The following is an 18,913-nucleotide window of genomic DNA, read 5'->3' as shown; positions in this document are numbered from 1 at the left end:
TTTATGAAATAGCATGTGCTTTGTGAATTAGTGTAGGATTAAGGTGGCATGCACTCTTGAAGTAGCAATATGTTGGCAACAAATCAGCTAGCTAATTTTTTTGAGTTAGGCTTTGCTTCCAGGGGCCATTTGTGTAGGATGGTGCTACACAGTCCTTAATGTTACTTATAAAGCAAGTGTGGGGAGCTTTTGGTCTTCCAAACCCAGAAAGCATGGCCTAATGGCCAGGGGTGATGAGAATTGAATCTTCCGCAACACTTGGAGAGCCAAAGGTGTATAACTCGTCTGTTAAATGCACATCAGCCTCCAGAACAGATATGAGTCTTATTCTGTCCTGTGTTCAAAAGGCTTTTATTATGTAACCAGAACCTAAAAGGCCAGAACCGGTTGTGCACAGGGAAAACCTCTACTATGCTACCTTGATAAAGTTGAAGAAACCTGTTGGATCCTGGCTACAGGAAGCAATATTGCTGAGGATAGCTTTTTTTCAAAAGCATGTTGAAAGCTAAAAGATTTGGGTATGCCCTATGTGGTAGAATATCCTTCTACATAAGAGCAGACCCTTGTGGATGTCCGGACCAAGCCTTTTGGCTCCCAACTAGCATTTAAAACTTTTACTTGTGACAACACAAATCACACACACACACACCCGAAGTCTTGAACTTTTTGATTTTTACATCTCCTGCTAAGAAGCATCCTTCTGTGACGATAGGAAGACTGGAACACTTTGGCCGTTACGGAGCTGCAGTGTGACTTCTTGCAGATGCCAGCTATCCAACCACAGAAAGATAAGGGAAGAAATCCAGTAATTAGTATTTACTTAGAATAAGTTTGCTAATGTAGTATTTTCTTAACATCACAATGACATTAAAAGGCTTGGGAAATGCTACCATTAAGGAACTAGGGCTGGGCGATAACAGCTTTTCAACATCGTGATGTATCATCAGTCAAACATTGCGATATAGTGATACGTTGCAATGTTGAAAAGCAGAGGGAGGAACGAGCTTCATTGGCCCCAGCCCTGTGAAGCACCAGGCTGAAACACTGTAACGTTACCATATTATCCATTCAGAATTTGCTTCCAAACTGATAGAAGAAATGATCTTGGTGGAAGCACCTAATAGCAATTCAGCTGACACCTTGGCTTAATTTATGCGTGTAGATCAGTCTACTGGCAAGGCAACTGCATCTATGGCAGAACTGCAACCTGTTTCACAAAGGTAACTTTTTGTAAATGGCACTTAGTCCATACTTTATGCACTTAATAATCTCCTAGTACACACCTGTTAAGAGTGAAGTCCTTCTCTGAACAGACATGAAGATAACCAGCTGACTTTGTTCCAGATACTGGTATCCTTAACTGTAAATGCAAAAGTCAAATTCTTATGATTTTTTGTTAAATACATCCCCCACCCACCCACAGAGAAGTAAGTCAAACAAAGCAAAATTCATATTTAATAACTTATAACTCACAACAGAATTTTAATTATCCATTGTCTTGAAGTTCCAAATTATATCAGGATGACAACCATGCAGGCATTTAACTAAGCACAACAAGCCATTTATCCTTTGCACATTCATACAAATAATTCCTTATTAGGTCACACATAAGCTTAAGTCTTTACTGCAGAAGAATGGGCGAATCCAATCTAGGTTTTTAGTAGCTGTTGAAAGCTCTGCTTGTTCCATTAGAACAGTTTGGGAGACCTGTGACCTTCCAGAAGTTAAGACTCCCAACTCCCATCATCCCCAGCCAACATGGCCAACCACTGATGATGGGAGTTGTAGTCTGGAAATATCTGAAGGGCCACTGATCCTTCCCCCTCCCCCCCCCCCCGGTGTAGTACAATCTGCACTCAATTTGGTTATTATCTTGCTAGACTGCTAGTTGTGCTTTCTTGTGTGTGACTAGGGATTCTGTCTAAGGGTACTTATTCCCATTTGTGGACACATCCAACAGAGACTATATTAGTATAATACAAACTGCCTTGCCGGACCATTGGCCTGCCTAACCCAATACCATGTAAGTCAAATGGCACAGCTCTCCAAGACCTGCAGAAGATAATCTAATAATAGAAAGCCTGCTTCAACAACAACAAGATGATGATGTTGGAGATTGAATCTGGGACATTTTGCATGAAAAGTATATATTCTGGTACTAAGCTACAAACCAGTCCCCAGCACTGAAGCACTACTTCATCATATGCACATTCAGCTCTCTGCTGCTGGGCAAATTCTTTGATAAATCCAGACTTTTAAGTTAAGCTGGTGTATAAGATCTGCACCAAGTTGATGTGGTTACTATTTATTAGACAAGGCTGATTTAAAGCAGATATGTTATGAGAAAATGTGTAGATTGAAATAGTAGTGTCTTAATGGTATATGGAATCCTAGCCTATTAACATTGCAGCATAGTAATTTTATGCTGAGATAGCTGATGGCACGGCAGACAACATCTTCAAACATATTCTAAGAAATCCTGTGGTCAAGCTATAATGTAGAGCACTCCTCCCCATTGCTTCTCTTCTCTCACATCAGGTCTTAATTCAGCCGGTATTACCTGAGCTCTTGACATGTCAACACAATTGGTCTTGTCAGTCAGCCTGATGTAATGTACTTTAAGAGGAGGAGCACCAAGTGCCTCCAGGGCGGCGGAGTCTTTATGAAGCTGCTCAAGAGCCTGCCGATAGTACTGTGTTCTGGCAAAATTCTCTGGAGCAAAGAGAAAAGACACAATTAGGTTACTGTATTAATATTAAACAGAAATGGAATAATGGTGTCTAATTGCCTTGACAGGTACCAAAGCCACAGTGGCCATGGCACTGTGCCCTTTCTACTTTTATCTACAGATAACCTAAATTTGAAGGTTTCCTTGTTATTTCAAAATATATAATCAAAGGCGACAGATGACTGCAGTTATACTTACTCATTCCAAATGTGTAAGGCCTGTTTAAAACGTATGTACATGGCCTACACAAGTAACACTGATACTGGGAGCTATGCCTGGAACAGCCAGCGTTATCCAAAAACCACTGGGGAGTCTGAGAAAACCAGCCTCTTGTGCAGGTGAAGATAATTCTACTGGTACAAATCATGACTATATTCCACCCACTGCCAACAGCAGTCCCAGCCACAAAGTGCATTAGTCTTTTCTAATAATTTTTACAGACAGGTCTGTGTAATGTCACATTTCTAAGATACTGAAGAAAAGGTGTAAAATGTGACATTTAGTGCAAAATTAAGCTTCTCAAGAGTGTTTGCTTTTCTTTTTTTAGTACAAGTTTCTGGTTACAGCTGTGAATGCTTCCTTGAAAGAGTGTGGGCAATGACTGTTGAAATTTCAGAAGCACAAATGAAAGCCAGTAGTTGAATAATATTTCCAGAGGATAAGAGCAGCATTTTAACACTGCATAAGATTGTCTGCTGCTCCCAGTGATGGGAAAATTCAATAAATTATACAAAATAGTAAACATTGCAGAATATGCAAAATAAGAGAAATTACATAAAGTTGCTTAATTTTTACAAGTTGAGCTCAACATTTGGGGCACAAAATTTAGGTTTCATGGTTGTAGACTTTTGTTTGTTTTTAGCACTGTTGTATACAGAGCATAAAATTGACTTGAAAGTTTAAGGGGTCAAGTCATATCATTCCCACTACCACCCCTGTCTCTAAATAGTAACATAGGAAACCATCTTATACCAAATCAGACCTTAGTCCAACAAACTTAGTGTTGTCTACACAGGTTTGCAGAAGCTCTCCCAAGATTTCAGAAAGGAGTTTTTCCTGTCATTCCTGCAAGTGACGGGGATTGCATCTGGGTTGCTTTGCACTCCACCATTCGGCCACACCCCTTCCCATTGATGATTATATATAGCAGGGAACCTGCAGCCCTCCAGATATTGTTGGACCACAACTCCCACCCTATACACCCCTGCCCACTGGCCATGCTGGCTAGACCTGATGGGGGTTGGAGTCCAACAACATCTGAAGGCCATAGATCCCTTACCCCTGTTTTAGATGTACTGAAGATGACAGACAGGGATACTACTTCGGAATACTACTTTATGTACAATTGTCTTGCAAGCAGAAAACTAGCACTAAAGGGAGGAACGTTCTCTAGTAACTACTGGTTTTCTATTCACAGTATTTTTAGCATGCTAGAAATTCAAATATGTGATTTGCAACTTGCATTCTACCAACCCAATGCTCTTCCATCTCATTCTGCTGAACGTGTGGATCAGGGTTAACTTGCTAACTGTGATGAAACTTACTTTGTATGTAGTAATACATAAGAGCACTTCCCCCACCAGACACAACCGCCAGATAAAGAGCCATTTGCTGAAGTTTTCTCAAGGATGCTGGCATGTTTTGTTCCCTAAGGGGAAAGAAGGATCAGAAACAGATTTATTGTATATTAGCAAAACAAGGGAATGTTGCCAAAGCCCTTTCAATATTCCAGCAAAATAGGCCTGAATGAAAGCCCTACATGCCTCATTCAAGCATTTTTGAGGGCCCCATGGTTCACTCAGATGATATCTAGATGAGAACTGAGCAGGGGCTGCTCACCTCAGCCTGAATATGTTTATCTGTTTCTTTTAGGGATGCTGCTGCTTCACTAATTGCCAAGCAGAAAATAATTCGTTTGGTGCGGCCAGCAGCCAGAAAAGCAGCATATTGTTCTGCAGGTTCCCATTAGGTGCTAAATAAAACACAGGGGAGTATTATTCAGGTTTATGGGGGGCTAGTGAAATGTCACCCTGAAGTAAAGAAAGTAAACCTTATGAGTGAATTTTGCTAAGAAGGTGTGGGGAGGGATAAATAAGCCACGTGTCCAGTAACCCCACAGTTGCCACACTTTAGCAGCTTTCACTTGTGTGTGCACAGACACAAGGCAGAAGTGAAAAACAGGAAGGTTTTGCAATGGTCTCTCCCCTCATCCTTTTAGTCTTCTGTCCTGCCCTTTTCATGTGGACCACATATTTGTCATTTTGTTCTGTCATGCAGACAAATGACAAATACACAGTGAAAGTAAAAGGGCATGAGTCTGACTAGCAGAGAATACCATTAAACAGCTGAGTACAGGAAGTTACAGCTGTTCCTTTGTTTAACAGCTTACTGTGTTATTTGTATGAAAGGCTCTTATCCACCTCTGTGCAGTATGTAAACAAGGAGGACTTGGATAACTAGGAAAGTTGTAAATATTTTCAGTGATTTATGCGTATAAATCACAGGAATCCAAGTAGCAGAGTGAACAAGGCACACTGTCCTTTATTTAGGTCTCCTTTAAGCAGAGACCTGTGGCCCACCAGGTGCTGCTAGACTACATCTCCCATCAACCCCAGGCAACGTGAGCAATGGTCAGAGATGGGAGTTGTGGTCCAGCAACATCTGGAGGGCCACAGGTTCTGCCAACCCCGCCTTTCAGGGTAAATGCATGCTGTTTATAAGTAATCATTTACGAAAAAAAAAAAAACCCGCCATAAGCACAGCATAATTGAAACAGATTTATAAACTACCATCTCCAGATGAATCATAGTACCATTCTGCATCTGAGGCTATGTGGACAGTCCCAATTAAATCGGAAAGAGTCGCAGGATCAGCCACACCTATGTGACTGCAATAGTTATGACACTTCACAGCAGAAGCTTCGTCTGCATAAACCGCACTGAGATGGAATTAACTGCAACTCTCATTAGCTTTGATGGGGCTTGCCTAAAAATATTCTCAATAGATCATGCCCCATGTTCCAAATAACAGTGGTCTGTTGAAGGGGGACAGCTATTTACAGGAGATAAGTCCCTCAAGTCAGATGTTTCTTCATCTGGTGAGTTCTACCTTAAGTGAGTGCAATAAGAGGAAACACTAGTACATAAACATACCGTATTTTTCTCTCTATAACACGCAGATTTTTTTCTCCTAAAAAGGAAGGGGAAATGTCTGTGCGTGTTATTGAGCGAATGTGTGGTCCCTGGAGCTGACTAGGGCGAGCGCAGGAACAAAAATCAGGCAAAAATCAAATCGCGTTTCGGAGAAGGGAAACCTGAAAAGAGGAAGTTGCTGCTTTCCTGCATTCTGCCTCAGGGTCTTACTGCCCACCCGCTTGTGTTTCGTTGCTGTGTTTGCTCAAACGGAACAAAGAGCAGGCAAATCCCCTCCCCTCCAGGCAAGCAGAGGGGAAAGCAGAGCGTCCTCGCAGGCAGCCAGAAAACATGCAGGTGGGAGAGAGGGGGAGAGAGAGAGAGAGAGAGAGAGAGAGAGAGAGAGAGAGAGAGAGAGAGAGAGAGAGAGAGCTGGGGCTTGGGTGGTGGTGGGGGGGGGAACTTTTGCCTTTCTTTCCTCCCTCCCGTTAAATCCCTCTCCTGCATTCTTAGCCAGCTGCTTCTCTGCACACCCCTCTCATGCTCCTTGTCCCTTCTGTGTTTTTCCTTCCCTCCCCACTTAAAATGTAGTTACAAAGCATGGATCCACATGGATCCTCAGGATCTTTGCATTGGGTCACCCCAAATTCACCATCAGATCACATAGCATGTCCATGGCTACAGCCTGCCCCCCAAAAATCACACACCCACTGTTGCTTGGGGCTGCAATGGTGCAAAAACGTGGTTAAAAAGCATGGATCCACATGGATCCTCAGGATCTTTGCATTGGGTCACCCCAAATTCACCATCAGATCACATAGCATGTCCATGGCTACAGCCTGCACCAAAAAAATCACGCACCCACTGTTGCCTGGGGCCACAATGGTGCAAAAACGTGGTTACAAAGCATGGATCCACAGGGATTCTCAGGATTTTTGCATTGGGTCACCCCAAATTCACCATCAGATCACATGTCTGTGGCCACAGCATGAAGCACAAAAATGATACATCCACTGTTTCATTCAGAATTCCCCCCCCCCCTTGTTTTCCTCCTCTAAAAACGATGTGTGTGTTATGGTCAGGTGCGTGTTATAGAGCGAAAAATACGGTAACAATCCTTTCTCCTTCAGAATATCTTGGGGGAATGAAGGATACAAAAGCACCCCCAACTAGAATTTAACTTTCTTTTGTGTGCAGCAAGCGGCAGGGTGTACAAAAGGACAGAAGCCTATCATGATGATGTGCCTACCTTTTTACATTCCTCCTTTACAGGTTGTTTGATCTTCTTAGTCAAGAACAGCTAACCTGAAATAAAAAACAGGATTTTTCAGCTCCTCTGCAACAGTAATATCTCTGTTTCCTGTAGAAGAAGAAGTACGAGCAGGTGACAAGACCTAACTACTACTTTGGGAGCCAGAAAACATCTCTGCTTATGGATCTTGTAGTCAAGATCACGTGTGTATTCTGAAACATCTGTGCCTCATTTTTTATTCTGGCTTATTCCCTCTTCCAGTCTCCCTTCTCTATCTTGTCATTTTTTGTCTTAGAAAGTTATATCTTATTCCTTCATAATTGACTCATGTAGGATGGAGTCGGCAAAACATTTTCTTGAAGGGGAACAGAGGCACAGAAGAAGGAAACAATTGAGCACAGAGAAAAGTAATGGTGGCTTTGTGTGATAAGGAACCGCGGCCTTATCCTTCCCTCAGAAGGTTGTGGACTCTTTAAAGCAGAGGTTGGATGGCTAGCTGTCATGGATGCTGAGATTCCTGTAATGCAGGGGGTTGGACTAGATGACCCTTGGGTTCCTTCCAACTCTACAATTCTTTGATTCTAAGTGGCATTCCTCACACCCAAGAAGATTCTGGTGAAGTTGGAAACAAGACATGAACTTAAGGAATCCTAATGTCATCGTAACAACTACATGCTAAAAAATATATATATATTTGAACTGCCCTCTCTGTAAGTATCCTTTCCCTTGATGGAAACGGGTGCTTCCCACAGGTTTTCCTGCAGCCTTTGTGGTACATCTTTAACCCTTCTCCTCCTCATGCCTCTCTTCTCTACAGAAAGGCATCTGAGAAAAGAGTTCTTGCAGAGAAGTGCTAGAAATCCCTTAGGAAAGCAATCTCTGGAAAACACTCATTCAAGGGTCCGTCTCCTTTTTTACTTGGTTCCACAAAAAAACAGAGCAACGCCCACATCCCAAATATCCTGTTTGTGTTTTGGCGTCCTGACTTCCTTCAAGGATGCTGACTGAATTCTTGCCTTCCCTCAGGCTACCTCACCTCTTCAAATCAGCCCCACCCAGATTATTTTGGCATCTTTGAAAGCAGTGTCTCTAAAGTGGATTTCAGCCTATGCTGGGCTACTGGAAAGCTTCATGAAAGCTTTCTTAGAAAGTAAGGCTTCAGCAGAACTGCTGTCAAACATCTTATTAAATGTCACAATGGAAACTAATGGCCACTGATGTAGAAAATGGAAAACCATTTCCTTTCTTTAGTCTATATTGGTATCTTTCTCAGGTGACACTATTTGCATGTCTAACTTTGCTTGCTCATAAGAGAGTCATAAGAGAGTGCCTGAGACATCCTCACCTCCTAGTAGGACGCCACATACTTGGTATGTTGCTTTCAGAAACAAGGCCTAGAAGTGCCATACCACATTTGTTTCTGAGTAAAATCAAAGGTTAGGAGTTGATAAACATTACTTGCTGGGGACTATTGAAAACTTTGCGAAAAACAATGAAATCTCTCACTGAGTGAAATATACTCAGAGTCGCAAAGTGATTTCATGCTCTTTATTCAGCTCATAGTGGTGAGGAGGAATGAATGAATGTCCCCTCAAAGTATCTGCTTTATATACATTATTTACACAATGGGCTGCACATGATTGGCTAATTCCGGAATTCTACTGTAAGCCAATCAGGTTGTGGATTCGCTTCTATCTGGAGAATGATTGGGTGGTTCCTGCCAACCAATCATACTGCTGCATTGTTCTAGGACCAGTCAGACTGCTGCATTCTGAATCCTATTGTTCTAGGACCAATCAGACTGCTGCGTTTTGGATCTTAACATTACAGGTTATTTTTGCCCATCTTACATATTGTTGCATGTCATCCCAATCTCTGCTTGGTGTGAGATTCCAGGGGTTCCAGACACCCAGGGTTTGTGTGTCCTTTGGGAATGAGGCACAGCAGAGACTGTGGTAGTTTTATGATATATGGTTTATTTACACATATATACCACCAGAGTCTAGGACGCGGGTGGCGCTGTGGGTTAAACCACAGAGCCTAGGACTTGCCGATCAGAAGGTCGGCGGTTCGAATCCCCGTGACGGGGTGAGCTCCCGTTGCTCGGTCCCTGCTCCTGCCAACCTAGCAGTCCGAAAGCACGTTGAAAGCGCAAGTAGATAAATAGGTACCTCTCCGGCGGGAAGGTAAATGGCGTTTCCGTGTGCTGCTCTGGTTTGCCAGAAGCGGCTTAGTCATGCTGGCCACATGACCCGGAAGCTGTATGCCGGCTCCCTCGACCAATAAAGCGAGATGAGCACCACAACCCCAGAGTCAGCTACGACTGTCCCTTTACCTTTACCACCAGAGTCTACAATGGAGGGGTTCACAGCATTAACACCCCCAAGGGGGCCTTGCCTGTCCCATAGCCACAGCCTTGGATTCCAGCAGAAATCAGGCATGGCTCTCTCTCAGCTGCCTAACCTTCAGCCTTGCTTCTACCTTCAACTACACACAACTCAACTCTCCAACTCTGGCCTTTCTGGTTCCCATTCTTTCCCCATTTAAAAGGCAGCTGCAGGAGAAAAGGATTTGGATCAGCACCTGGAGGGAATTCTTTAAAAATCCTTTCTCCTCGTGCTGATTACTGGATTTGTATGGAGGGAAATTTGCAGGCATTAAAAAACAACCACCACCTGCTTGAAGGGCCCCTCAGTATTTTATGTGATTGGGCCAAAGTCATGGGGTGGGGGCTATGCTCGCTGCCCCTGCTAAGCAATATGCCATGCTAAGCACTACAGGGGATTGGAGTAGATCAGAGAAACAAAGAAGGTGCAAGCAGGCAGTGGAGAACATTCACAGGCTCCTCCTTGCAAGAGAGAGGCAGCTCTTAAACCATAGTCCTAGATTTAATTATTGTGTCGTTGCACCCAAGGATCCTTAGCAGGTTCAGCAAAACAGAATGGCCAACAACCATAAGTGACAGACATTTCCATGTGCATGTTCTCTCACCTTCCCACCTTTCATTTGCCATTTCATGGCACCCTGTTTTTCAATTCCACTCGTTCACACCATGTCGGTGGTACCTTTAGCATTTGGTTAAGATTAGCACTTACCCTTTCTGCCATGCACGCATATAATGCTCCCCAAACATACTTCCCCAAGTAGAAAAAGAAACTGAATATATAAAACTGGTTATTAATATTCACTCGGTCTATTTAGGTTTGTGCTGAATGTCCATCAGTTTTGATATTTGCGTAAGAATTAACCATTCAAAGCAGCCAAGCAAATTATCAGGCATGGTGGGTGGGAGGAGACCCTCACTATGTAAAACATTCACCTAGTTTTGATGCCCTTTCTGCCCCGTCAGCTGATCCTTCTTGATGCCATTTTTACTCTTTCTTCGCCACACCATGATTTGATCCAAACTGGTTTTCTGTTCACTGACGGACTTACTGCATCATGCTGGCATGAACAAAAATCATGTGCATTGCCCTGGTGCTGAGGAAAAGCAGGAAGAAAAAGGTGACATCCAGGAGGATGTGTTTGCAAGCCTGATAAGACAGGAGGCACTTTTCAACTCTCGTCAAAACTGATACAAAATGAGGCTGCATTGAAACATTTAGTCTTGTTCATTCATTTCTAATGTTATATAATAATATTTGATATTTATCTAGTTTCAGCTTCTGACTATATTTAAAGTCCTGCAGGAATATTTTTTTAAAAAACGCAATAGATGTAGCATGATGCTATTCAATCATTTAATAACAAATTCTACCATCTTGTGGTATTATTTTTCAGAATGGCACCTATGTTAAAACAACTGACCCTATGATTGCTCTTTGAGAACCATATTTCATCTACATACACCTGGATCTTAGTTGTCATTCTGGGGTTTGTTTTTGGGGGCTGTTGCAGTTTGGTGCTGCTTTGTCTTTTTAATCATCAGCTGTTCAGAACACTTGGAGATAAACACTGTTCTATATATACACATTAAAACTTTCTCATTTTAAATGAAATCCTCCTGTAAAGCGCTGGGCCTCTCACTTTTTTATTTCTCATAAAAGAAGCAACATTTCTAATGGTTCAGAGCTTGGTCATAGATGATCTGCTTAAGCCCAAATCCAGCATAAAAAGATAAATCGGTAATTTCCTCAACGTGGGTGAGTGCAGTTCTTATGAAGTGTTTTAGGTTTCTCATAAAATAAAAGTACTTTAAGTGCAGGTGAGAAGCAAGGATGAGCAAAGGAATGCAAATTCCTGTTACATAATACTACTCTGAATTTTATTGCTGCTTGAAGGGGGAGGAAAATGAAAAGGTTATAATAGTGGGGTGTGTTATAAAGAACAACAGTGCAATTATATCACTGTTGCTGCTTTAGAGCACTGAAGTTAATTCTAGTCACTGGTGAATCAATCACAATCTTCATGCTTCTCCAGACAGGCAAAGTGAAGCAAGCAAGTCCATCCCAGCACTCTGGAAGGCTAACAGGTTTCTTTTATGTCCCTTGTTCCTGGTTACTTCTATTTCAAACATCATCTCATTACCGGACCAGGTTATAAGAACTGCTTTATCTACTTATCAGCCTAACCACAAAAACACATGTGTGCTGGTATTGGAAGGCTATATGGAGCACGTGGTCACAATGGGAAATGGCACAAAACCAAGGATCTACATAGTTATTGGGGGCAACACATTATGTCTGAGGCAGAGATATTCATGGGACTGAACTCTATGACATACACAGGGAATGGCCAATATATGTAGGGATACAATGAATAAAACATATTATAGAAACTGGCTTTCACTGCTTATTAACAATTCCCAAACCATGCACTGATTCATCTAGTCTTCCATTTGTTAGGTGGAAATTCACCCATGGGGTGAATAAAATAATCAGCTGAGTGCCTAAATTCAAAACGGGGAGCGAAACACATTCTCCAGCAGGAGAGAGTTCCCAGTAGCAAAGTTGAAACTCACAGAAGTTAAGCAGCAGCACAGGGTTAGGAATATAGGTTGTTAGAACTATTTTCGTACGTCATTTAGTTGAATACAGCACTCCCTGTTTTCTACCCCTCTTGCAATGAGCAGAAGTATGTTTAAAACATTTTATTTACAAAACATTCCAAAGGTCAGATTCATGCATTTATTCAGCAGCAACAAGGAGAACGCAGGCAAAATACTCTTGGGCAGTGCTTTTTTCCCTGGGGGGACGCAGGGGTACACATACCCCTAAACATTTTGTGAATCTAACTTTGGCCTCATTGAGGGGCAGTATTTCAATATGAGTAGGAAAATGAGAGTACCCTTAAACATTTTTTAAGAAACAAAGCACTGCTCTTGGGTATAAAATACAGAAAGATAACTTCAAACATATTCTAAGCTTGGAGCAGGCTTAAGATACATCCTCCCTGGCAGGTTACATGGCATGGAGAAACAGGAAACAGGAAGAGAAAAGCTTCACTTCCTCATCAGAAAAAGGGTGGCGTGACCTAGCTGAATCTAGAAACCCATCTCTATTACCTTAACCCCCTCATGAACTAACTAGCGCTCATGCATGGTTGATTTTGACTGAAATTTCCCACACCATTGCTGCCAGATAGGTTTTCCAATTGAATTATGACCAGCAGGAGGAATACTGAGTTGCCAAAGGTCATCTGCTTAAGAGGACTGGCAACTTACATGAGAAGCATATAATAAAAAGTAATTATGCAACACTTAAAAAACAACAACGAAGAGACAGAAGCATATTAAAATATTGTAGTATTGTTGTTGTTGTTTAGTCGTTTAGTCGTGTCCGCCTCTTTGTGACCCCATGGACCAGAGCACGCCAGGCACTTCTGTCTTCCACTGCCTCCCGCAGTTTGGTCAAACTCATGCTGGTAGCTTCGAGAACACTGTCCCACCATCTCGTCCTCTGTCGTCCCCTTCTCCTTGTGCCCTCCATCTTTCCCAACATCAGGGTCTTTTCCAGGGAGTCTTCTCTTCTCATGAGGTGGCCAAAGTATTGGAACCTCAGCTTCACCTCGGCTGCAGATTAAAAGGTGTTGAAACACAGACACACATCTTTGATGTCCGTCATCAGTATTTGACCACTTTATAGGATTTTTAACTTCTTGAATGTGGTCCATGGTTATTTATGCCCCCCTTTCCGCCAAGGGGCTCAGGACAGGGTCCCTGGTTCTCTCCTCACCCCATTTTACCCTTGCAGCAAGCCTGCAAGGGAGGTTGGACTGAGAGACAGGGACCATCCCAAGGCCACTGAGCTTTGAGGGCCCCAAATAATGTACACATTGCTCTGAATGCATCACGTGAAGCGTGAGGGTGGTGGGGAGGCGGCCTGGATCTAAAGACATGATATGTTGATCTGATTTTTCTGCTGCAGGCTTAATTCACTCCAAGGGATTTACATTTTGGTTGTGTGCCTGCATTTAGATAGCTAAAGGGGTAAAGTAAATCTAGCAGCTTATTTGCTTTAAAAAAATAAAGAAAAGAAGCACATACTCTTAATTGCCTTCAGGTCAAACAATACAGGGCATCAGGACATCTTTTGGATTTAGCTGAAGCATAGAAAAGTCCTCCTTGGCTCTGCTCTAATTATTCCCAATACTGTCAAGGTCCCTGCAGTGAACTACAACCTTGTAACCAGCTTGACAGCAAATACTCTTCTACATTTATTAATACTCCACATTATTTGCAGAATGACATGTTCCAAAGCCGGGACCTCACCTGCCCTCACCTGCCCCTGTGAAAGGGTGTCAGATAGTTGCCCCGGCTCCCTGATGATAACACACAAATATGTGTTTCCAACAAGCTGCTGTCATATCATTTTAGAATTCAATCTTCAATGTGCCACAGCTCCTGCCAAGTGGCTTGAAAACCCAAGGCTCTTCCTTGCTTTTTAATTTCCTCTCAAAGCAAAGGAGCTGCGTGTGTATCTCTGTGTTATTCTTATAACAGAAACCCCACTCTTACAGAAACTTACATCAACAAAATAGGCTAATCAAATTCAGAAGCTGTTCCCCCTTGCTCTCCTCTTGGAACTGAGATGCTTCCCCCCCCCCCTTTCTCACACCTCTTCTCCTTCTTTCTGCTTTGTGGTCCTTGGGTTATTTTTAGCTATTAATAATGGGTCAACTATGTACATATTCAACCCAAACAACATTTCGTTAAGCAAATAGAGGGAGAAAAATCAATAAAGGGAAGCATTTGGCAGCTCAGTATACAGGAAATTATTTGCATTCTCAGCTTCAGATCAATAATCTTCTTTCCTCCACTGGTCCAACAGGAAATTATAACCTTTCTGAACATTATCTGGAAAGCTATCTTCACCAGTAATTTAGCACTTTTTTAACCTTGGAAAACGTAACAGAGTATTCTGGTGTTGACTTAGTTTAAATACCTTTTATTTTCTGTTCCACCAAGTATCTATTTCTGCCTTGTTGGCAGCAGGTCTGTACTTGTCATGCTGGCGGGTTTGCATATATTTGTTCTAAACAGGGATACCTCAAGGCTGTCCTCACCATATGGGGGCCCATCACTCCCTCCCCATAAACAGCACCTGGTATCTCCTGACTATGAAAAGTGAATCTCTCTTCCCCTCTGTAGAAGCTTTATAGTAAAATTGGCATAAATTATTATTTCTAAATAATATTTATTTCTAAAAAATAAAAATGCACACAAACAGGCATACATTGCTCAAGATTTGAAAAATGATTTAAACCAAGAACCCAAATATACATTGAGCTGTTTTTCCACCTTAAGACCCAGTCCTGATTTTTATCTTACTATGAGATTGTTTGAAGCTCCACACTCTCCAAAGTAATATGGCGTTTCAGGGCAGTCTTTGAAAGGGTCAAGGTCCTTGTCAATTTCACAAACTTACACTATTGTTACAAGGATGCAAATTTAGCATGAAGGAACATAGTTTCATGTTTCCAAGTTGGGGTGGGAGGAGATACTCTGCAGTCTAAACTGCACCGGGGGGAGCTAAACTAAGTGTTAAATGTGTGATTGTGTGTGTGTAAAGATAATGGTAAAGGTAAAGGTAAAGGGACCCCTGACCATTAGGTCCAGTCGTGACCGACTCTGGGGTTGCGGCACTCATCTCGCTTTACTGGCCGAGGGAGCCGGCGTACAGCTTGCGGGTCATGTGGCCAGCATGACTAAGCCACTTCTGGCGAACCAGAGCAGCACACAGAAACGCCGTTTACCTTCCCGCCAGAGTGGTATCTATTTATCTACTTGTGCTTGATGTGCTTTCGAACTGCTAGGTTGGCAGGAGCTGGGACTGAGCAATGGGAACTCACCCCGTCGTGGGGATTCGAACCGCCAACCTTCTGATCGGCAAGTCCTAGGCTCTGTGGTTTAACCCACAGCGCCACCCGTGTCCCTGTGTGTGTGTGTGTGTGTGTATTCAAATCTGAGATTCCCCACCCGCAGACTGAAGTAGTACAGCCCAAGAAGAAATTGAGCACCTTAATCTCTTTTCATCTCTCTCTGTTATCTAAAACTGCCTTCACCCCATTTTTGCTGACCCAAGCCTGGGAGTCCTCCTAAGCCAGTGTCCGAGGAGCATCCCTGCAACAGAAAGGAAATGCCTTCTCATACTTCCAGGGCTGGGCTACCCCCAGACTGCTCCCAAGTAGAGCTTCTGCCTCTGAAAAACATGTTTATCATTTGGGAAGTCTTTCCACTGCACAAATACCCTGCCAGAAGATTAGATGAATTAATTGTTCGGCATGTGTGCCGGTCTCCTGTGTGCTGGGTTGGCTCTCTTACCATTCCAGGTGCGCTCCCTGGGTGAACGGTGCCAACTCAGAGAGCAGCTTGGGAGGGGCTGGGAAGGCTTTGCTCCCCTGCCGACTCACAGGACTCAAGAGTAGGAGCTGACTTGCTTTGCAGCCACTGGCCCCAGTCTAGGTCACTTCCTGTTGCCAGAAGAGTTGTCAGGATTTTTATCAGTCCTGATCCTGATCTTGACCCTTGTGCAGCATTAGCAAGTGAAGAAACATCTCCATCCTATGAGGAGCTTCATCTGCTGCCGCTCAAGCTGCTTGTTAAATAGGCACAGAAGCAGGCCCAAGTAGCCCTTTGCTGGTCAGCAGACAGCCCCAGCATTGTGGCCCAGCCACACCCTTTAAGCTCCTTCTTTCATTTGGGACTTCCAGCCTGTAAGGTTTTAAAACTGCCCTGCCATGTGCTTCCCGTGACTGGAGTGGAACATTTTTCACAGCTCCCTGTCACATGAAAACAGGTCTCAGCTTCTTTTTCTTCTGGCATATCTGTTGTGCCTTTGACATCTGTACAGGAGGCAAATAAAGCTTTTCCTGCAATGCAGGTAAAAGTTATAACATACCACCCATCAAGTTTGTGCTGCCTAACATACAGTTATTACATGGGGGGGTGAGTAGGAAGTGCTAGTTGTATCCTGAAACAATCTACTTCAGAACAGTGCCACTGTTGTAAATGAAACTCCGGAAAATGTCATTTGAAGACCATAGGTAGAACTTTTCTGAAAGGAGAGACACAACACACCTTATTCCTTTGCAAATGGGAAGCAATTGCAATGCATAACTAAGAGATTTCAAAAGCCACAAAATGATTGATCTAATATTGTTATGCGCAGGAAACTCTGCTCCTGTCCCACCTAAGGCTGAGTAAACCTTGACTGGAGTCTTGAGGTGGTGAAGGGTGTGTAGAATCACAGAGCTGGAAGGGACCCATGGGTCATTGAGCCCAATCCCCTGTATGCAGGAATCTCATGTGACTAATTCTCATCAGCTGGGCAGGAGAAGAACATTCAACACAGGCTGCTTGTTAGACAGCAATGTTCAAACTGTTGCCAGGGGTTAAAATGTAACTGCCTTTTTAAAGGCTCCTCAAACTCCACCCTGGCATGTGTGAACTAGTAAAAGAACTGATCTTTTTCTTTTTCCAAGTGCTGATAAGTCTAAAAGTTGTCTGTAGCTTCAAAACACAAACTGTGCCCTTTAACTTTCTTCTGAAAACTCATCCAGGGGAGCCCAACATTGGTCATGTTTATAAACAGGAAATACAATTGTGCATGGAAAAAAGTTAAGTTTCATCCCCAAAAATGATGCACAGTGCCAGCCTGCTGGCTAGATCTACTTCCCCATCCCTGCATTAGCAACACCATTTGAGGTGACCGAATCCATGGGCACAGCCACTACACACAACAGCTCACCAGTAGAACTGCTCACCAGCCAAAACTGTGCCAGTCTGACCAGTGACACAGTCTTTTGCCAGATAACCAAATTGGGGTTCTAAAATACTCAGAAGTTTTACCTTGATTCTTGACCCTCCAGTTTTGTTGTTCTTTTGGCTCCATCCTCAATTCTACTGCAAGGTGTTGTTTTTTAACCCTATGCAACACAGGATGATAACTGCCACTTGAAGCAATGTGCAGCTGGATCCTGAGCAATTTTATTTGGAAGGGCCACCAAGCACAAAGGGGCTTGCTTCCAAGTAACTGGGAATAGGACCTCAGCCTTCACAAGGTATCTCTAGTTGCATGTTTGCAATACAGCAAACCTGCAACCTACACACCTTCAACTTGTGCACATTCACATTTATGAGCTTGGCAAAATACCTCCCTACCTGCATACCAGACAATTGCCTGGTGAAAGCCTTTGGCAATCCCACCCACCATTGCACCCAATGTGTTTTGACTATACACCATGATGGCTTTAGATGTGATCCCAGAATGTAACTCCCACATAAATTGCAGGATGACTGCACTCTAACTGCAAGTCACATGTGTACATTGTGGTTCACAGCAATCACAATTAATTGTGTGCCATGGCCAATGAAGTTATCATGGGAGACTACCCCAACTTAGGAAAAACATGTTCACAGACACCTGGCCCTCAGTCTGGGCGGCTTGTCTCTTTAATTGGTTTGTGCAGCTTTTTGATACTGACTGAAGAGAAAAAGCAGCCAATAATACCACACTGCTACAAATCACTTAATTTGGGCACATGTGAGAAGAACCTTAACTTTCAACATCAGTTCATTATCCATGACTCTGTGTTTTAAGGAACTAAAAGTCCTATCTACTGCTGTTGGAGATTGCTTATTAAAAATGAACAAGAATGTTTTAATTAGTGCCGTGGTCATAATAGTGAAGAAGAAGAAGAAATACTCATTTTCCTTCACTAAGCAGCTATTACAAAGGTGACAATAAGTGCTGATAACCTGATAGGACGAAAGCATCGGATCAGTAACTCATTAGTCTTAAAATTGGTTAATATATTTTGTGATGGACTGAAGAAATAATTGAATTGGGCAGCGGTGGTGGCAGGGGATACCTAGATCATATCTACTACTGATGGCAGCATCTTTGATTAACCCAAATATTCCCAGATATGACACTTCAATAAAGTGGACAGTTCAATAAAATGCTCTTCCGTTAAGTGGATTTTGTGTGTGTGTGTGTGTGTGTCTGAAATTTAAATCAGCTGGCCGCTGTGGGAACAGGATGCTGGACTAGATGGGTCATTGACCTGATCCAGTAGATGATTCATACATTCTTAAATAACAGGGTTTTCAGATTGAAGCAAAGGAAAAACAGAATTAAGACATTATAGATTAAATTGTCTATTCCTTCCACACCAACTGTCTTAAAGCCTATTTAGGAGGTGGGTGCTGTTGAGGGGGGGGAATACTAAAGACAGGAGGCATGACCTCCCATGCCAATGTAAGCAGGAATAAACCTTTCAAAAGTGTTGGCCTTGCCAAGAGATGCATGTGTGCCTTTAAGGCTATGCTTCAGGCAGAAAATGTCTTGGGACAGCACAGAT

The 18,913-nt window shown here is 42.9% G+C and overlaps 1 protein-coding gene across 4 annotated transcripts in view; it reads right to left on the bottom strand.

The window, feature by feature from the left end:
- Nucleotides 1–467: 467 nt before the first annotated feature.
- The window catches only part of COA1 (cytochrome c oxidase assembly factor 1), a 52,725-nt gene continuing 34,279 nt past the window's right edge, over nucleotides 468–18,913 (bottom strand). Inside the window, exons 1-6 of one of the 4 annotated variants that reach the window (XM_083578374.1) lie at nucleotides 10,431–10,674; nucleotides 7,109–7,164; nucleotides 4,273–4,376; nucleotides 2,561–2,712; nucleotides 1,284–1,360; nucleotides 468–770 (exon numbers count right to left, since the gene is read on the bottom strand). In XM_083578374.1, the coding sequence (XP_083434500.1) occupies nucleotides 686–770; nucleotides 1,284–1,360; nucleotides 2,561–2,712; nucleotides 4,273–4,366 (408 nt within the window). In that variant the 5' untranslated portion in view covers nucleotides 4,367–4,376; nucleotides 7,109–7,164; nucleotides 10,431–10,674 and the 3' untranslated portion in view covers nucleotides 468–685. Of the gene's footprint in view, nucleotides 771–1,283; nucleotides 1,361–2,560; nucleotides 2,713–4,272; nucleotides 4,377–4,567; nucleotides 4,714–7,108; nucleotides 7,165–10,430; nucleotides 10,675–18,913 lie in introns of those variants that run through there. The other 3 variants (XM_083578373.1, XM_083578375.1, XM_083578376.1) reach the window with 3 other exon arrangements.

This window comes from Podarcis filfolensis (assembly GCF_964270895.1).
Source record: "Podarcis filfolensis genome assembly, chromosome: 12".
Lineage (NCBI taxonomy): Eukaryota > Metazoa > Chordata > Lepidosauria > Squamata > Lacertidae > Podarcis > Podarcis filfolensis.
The sequence above is the reverse complement of the archived record's forward strand: the minus strand, read 5'-3'. Positions and strand labels throughout refer to the sequence as shown.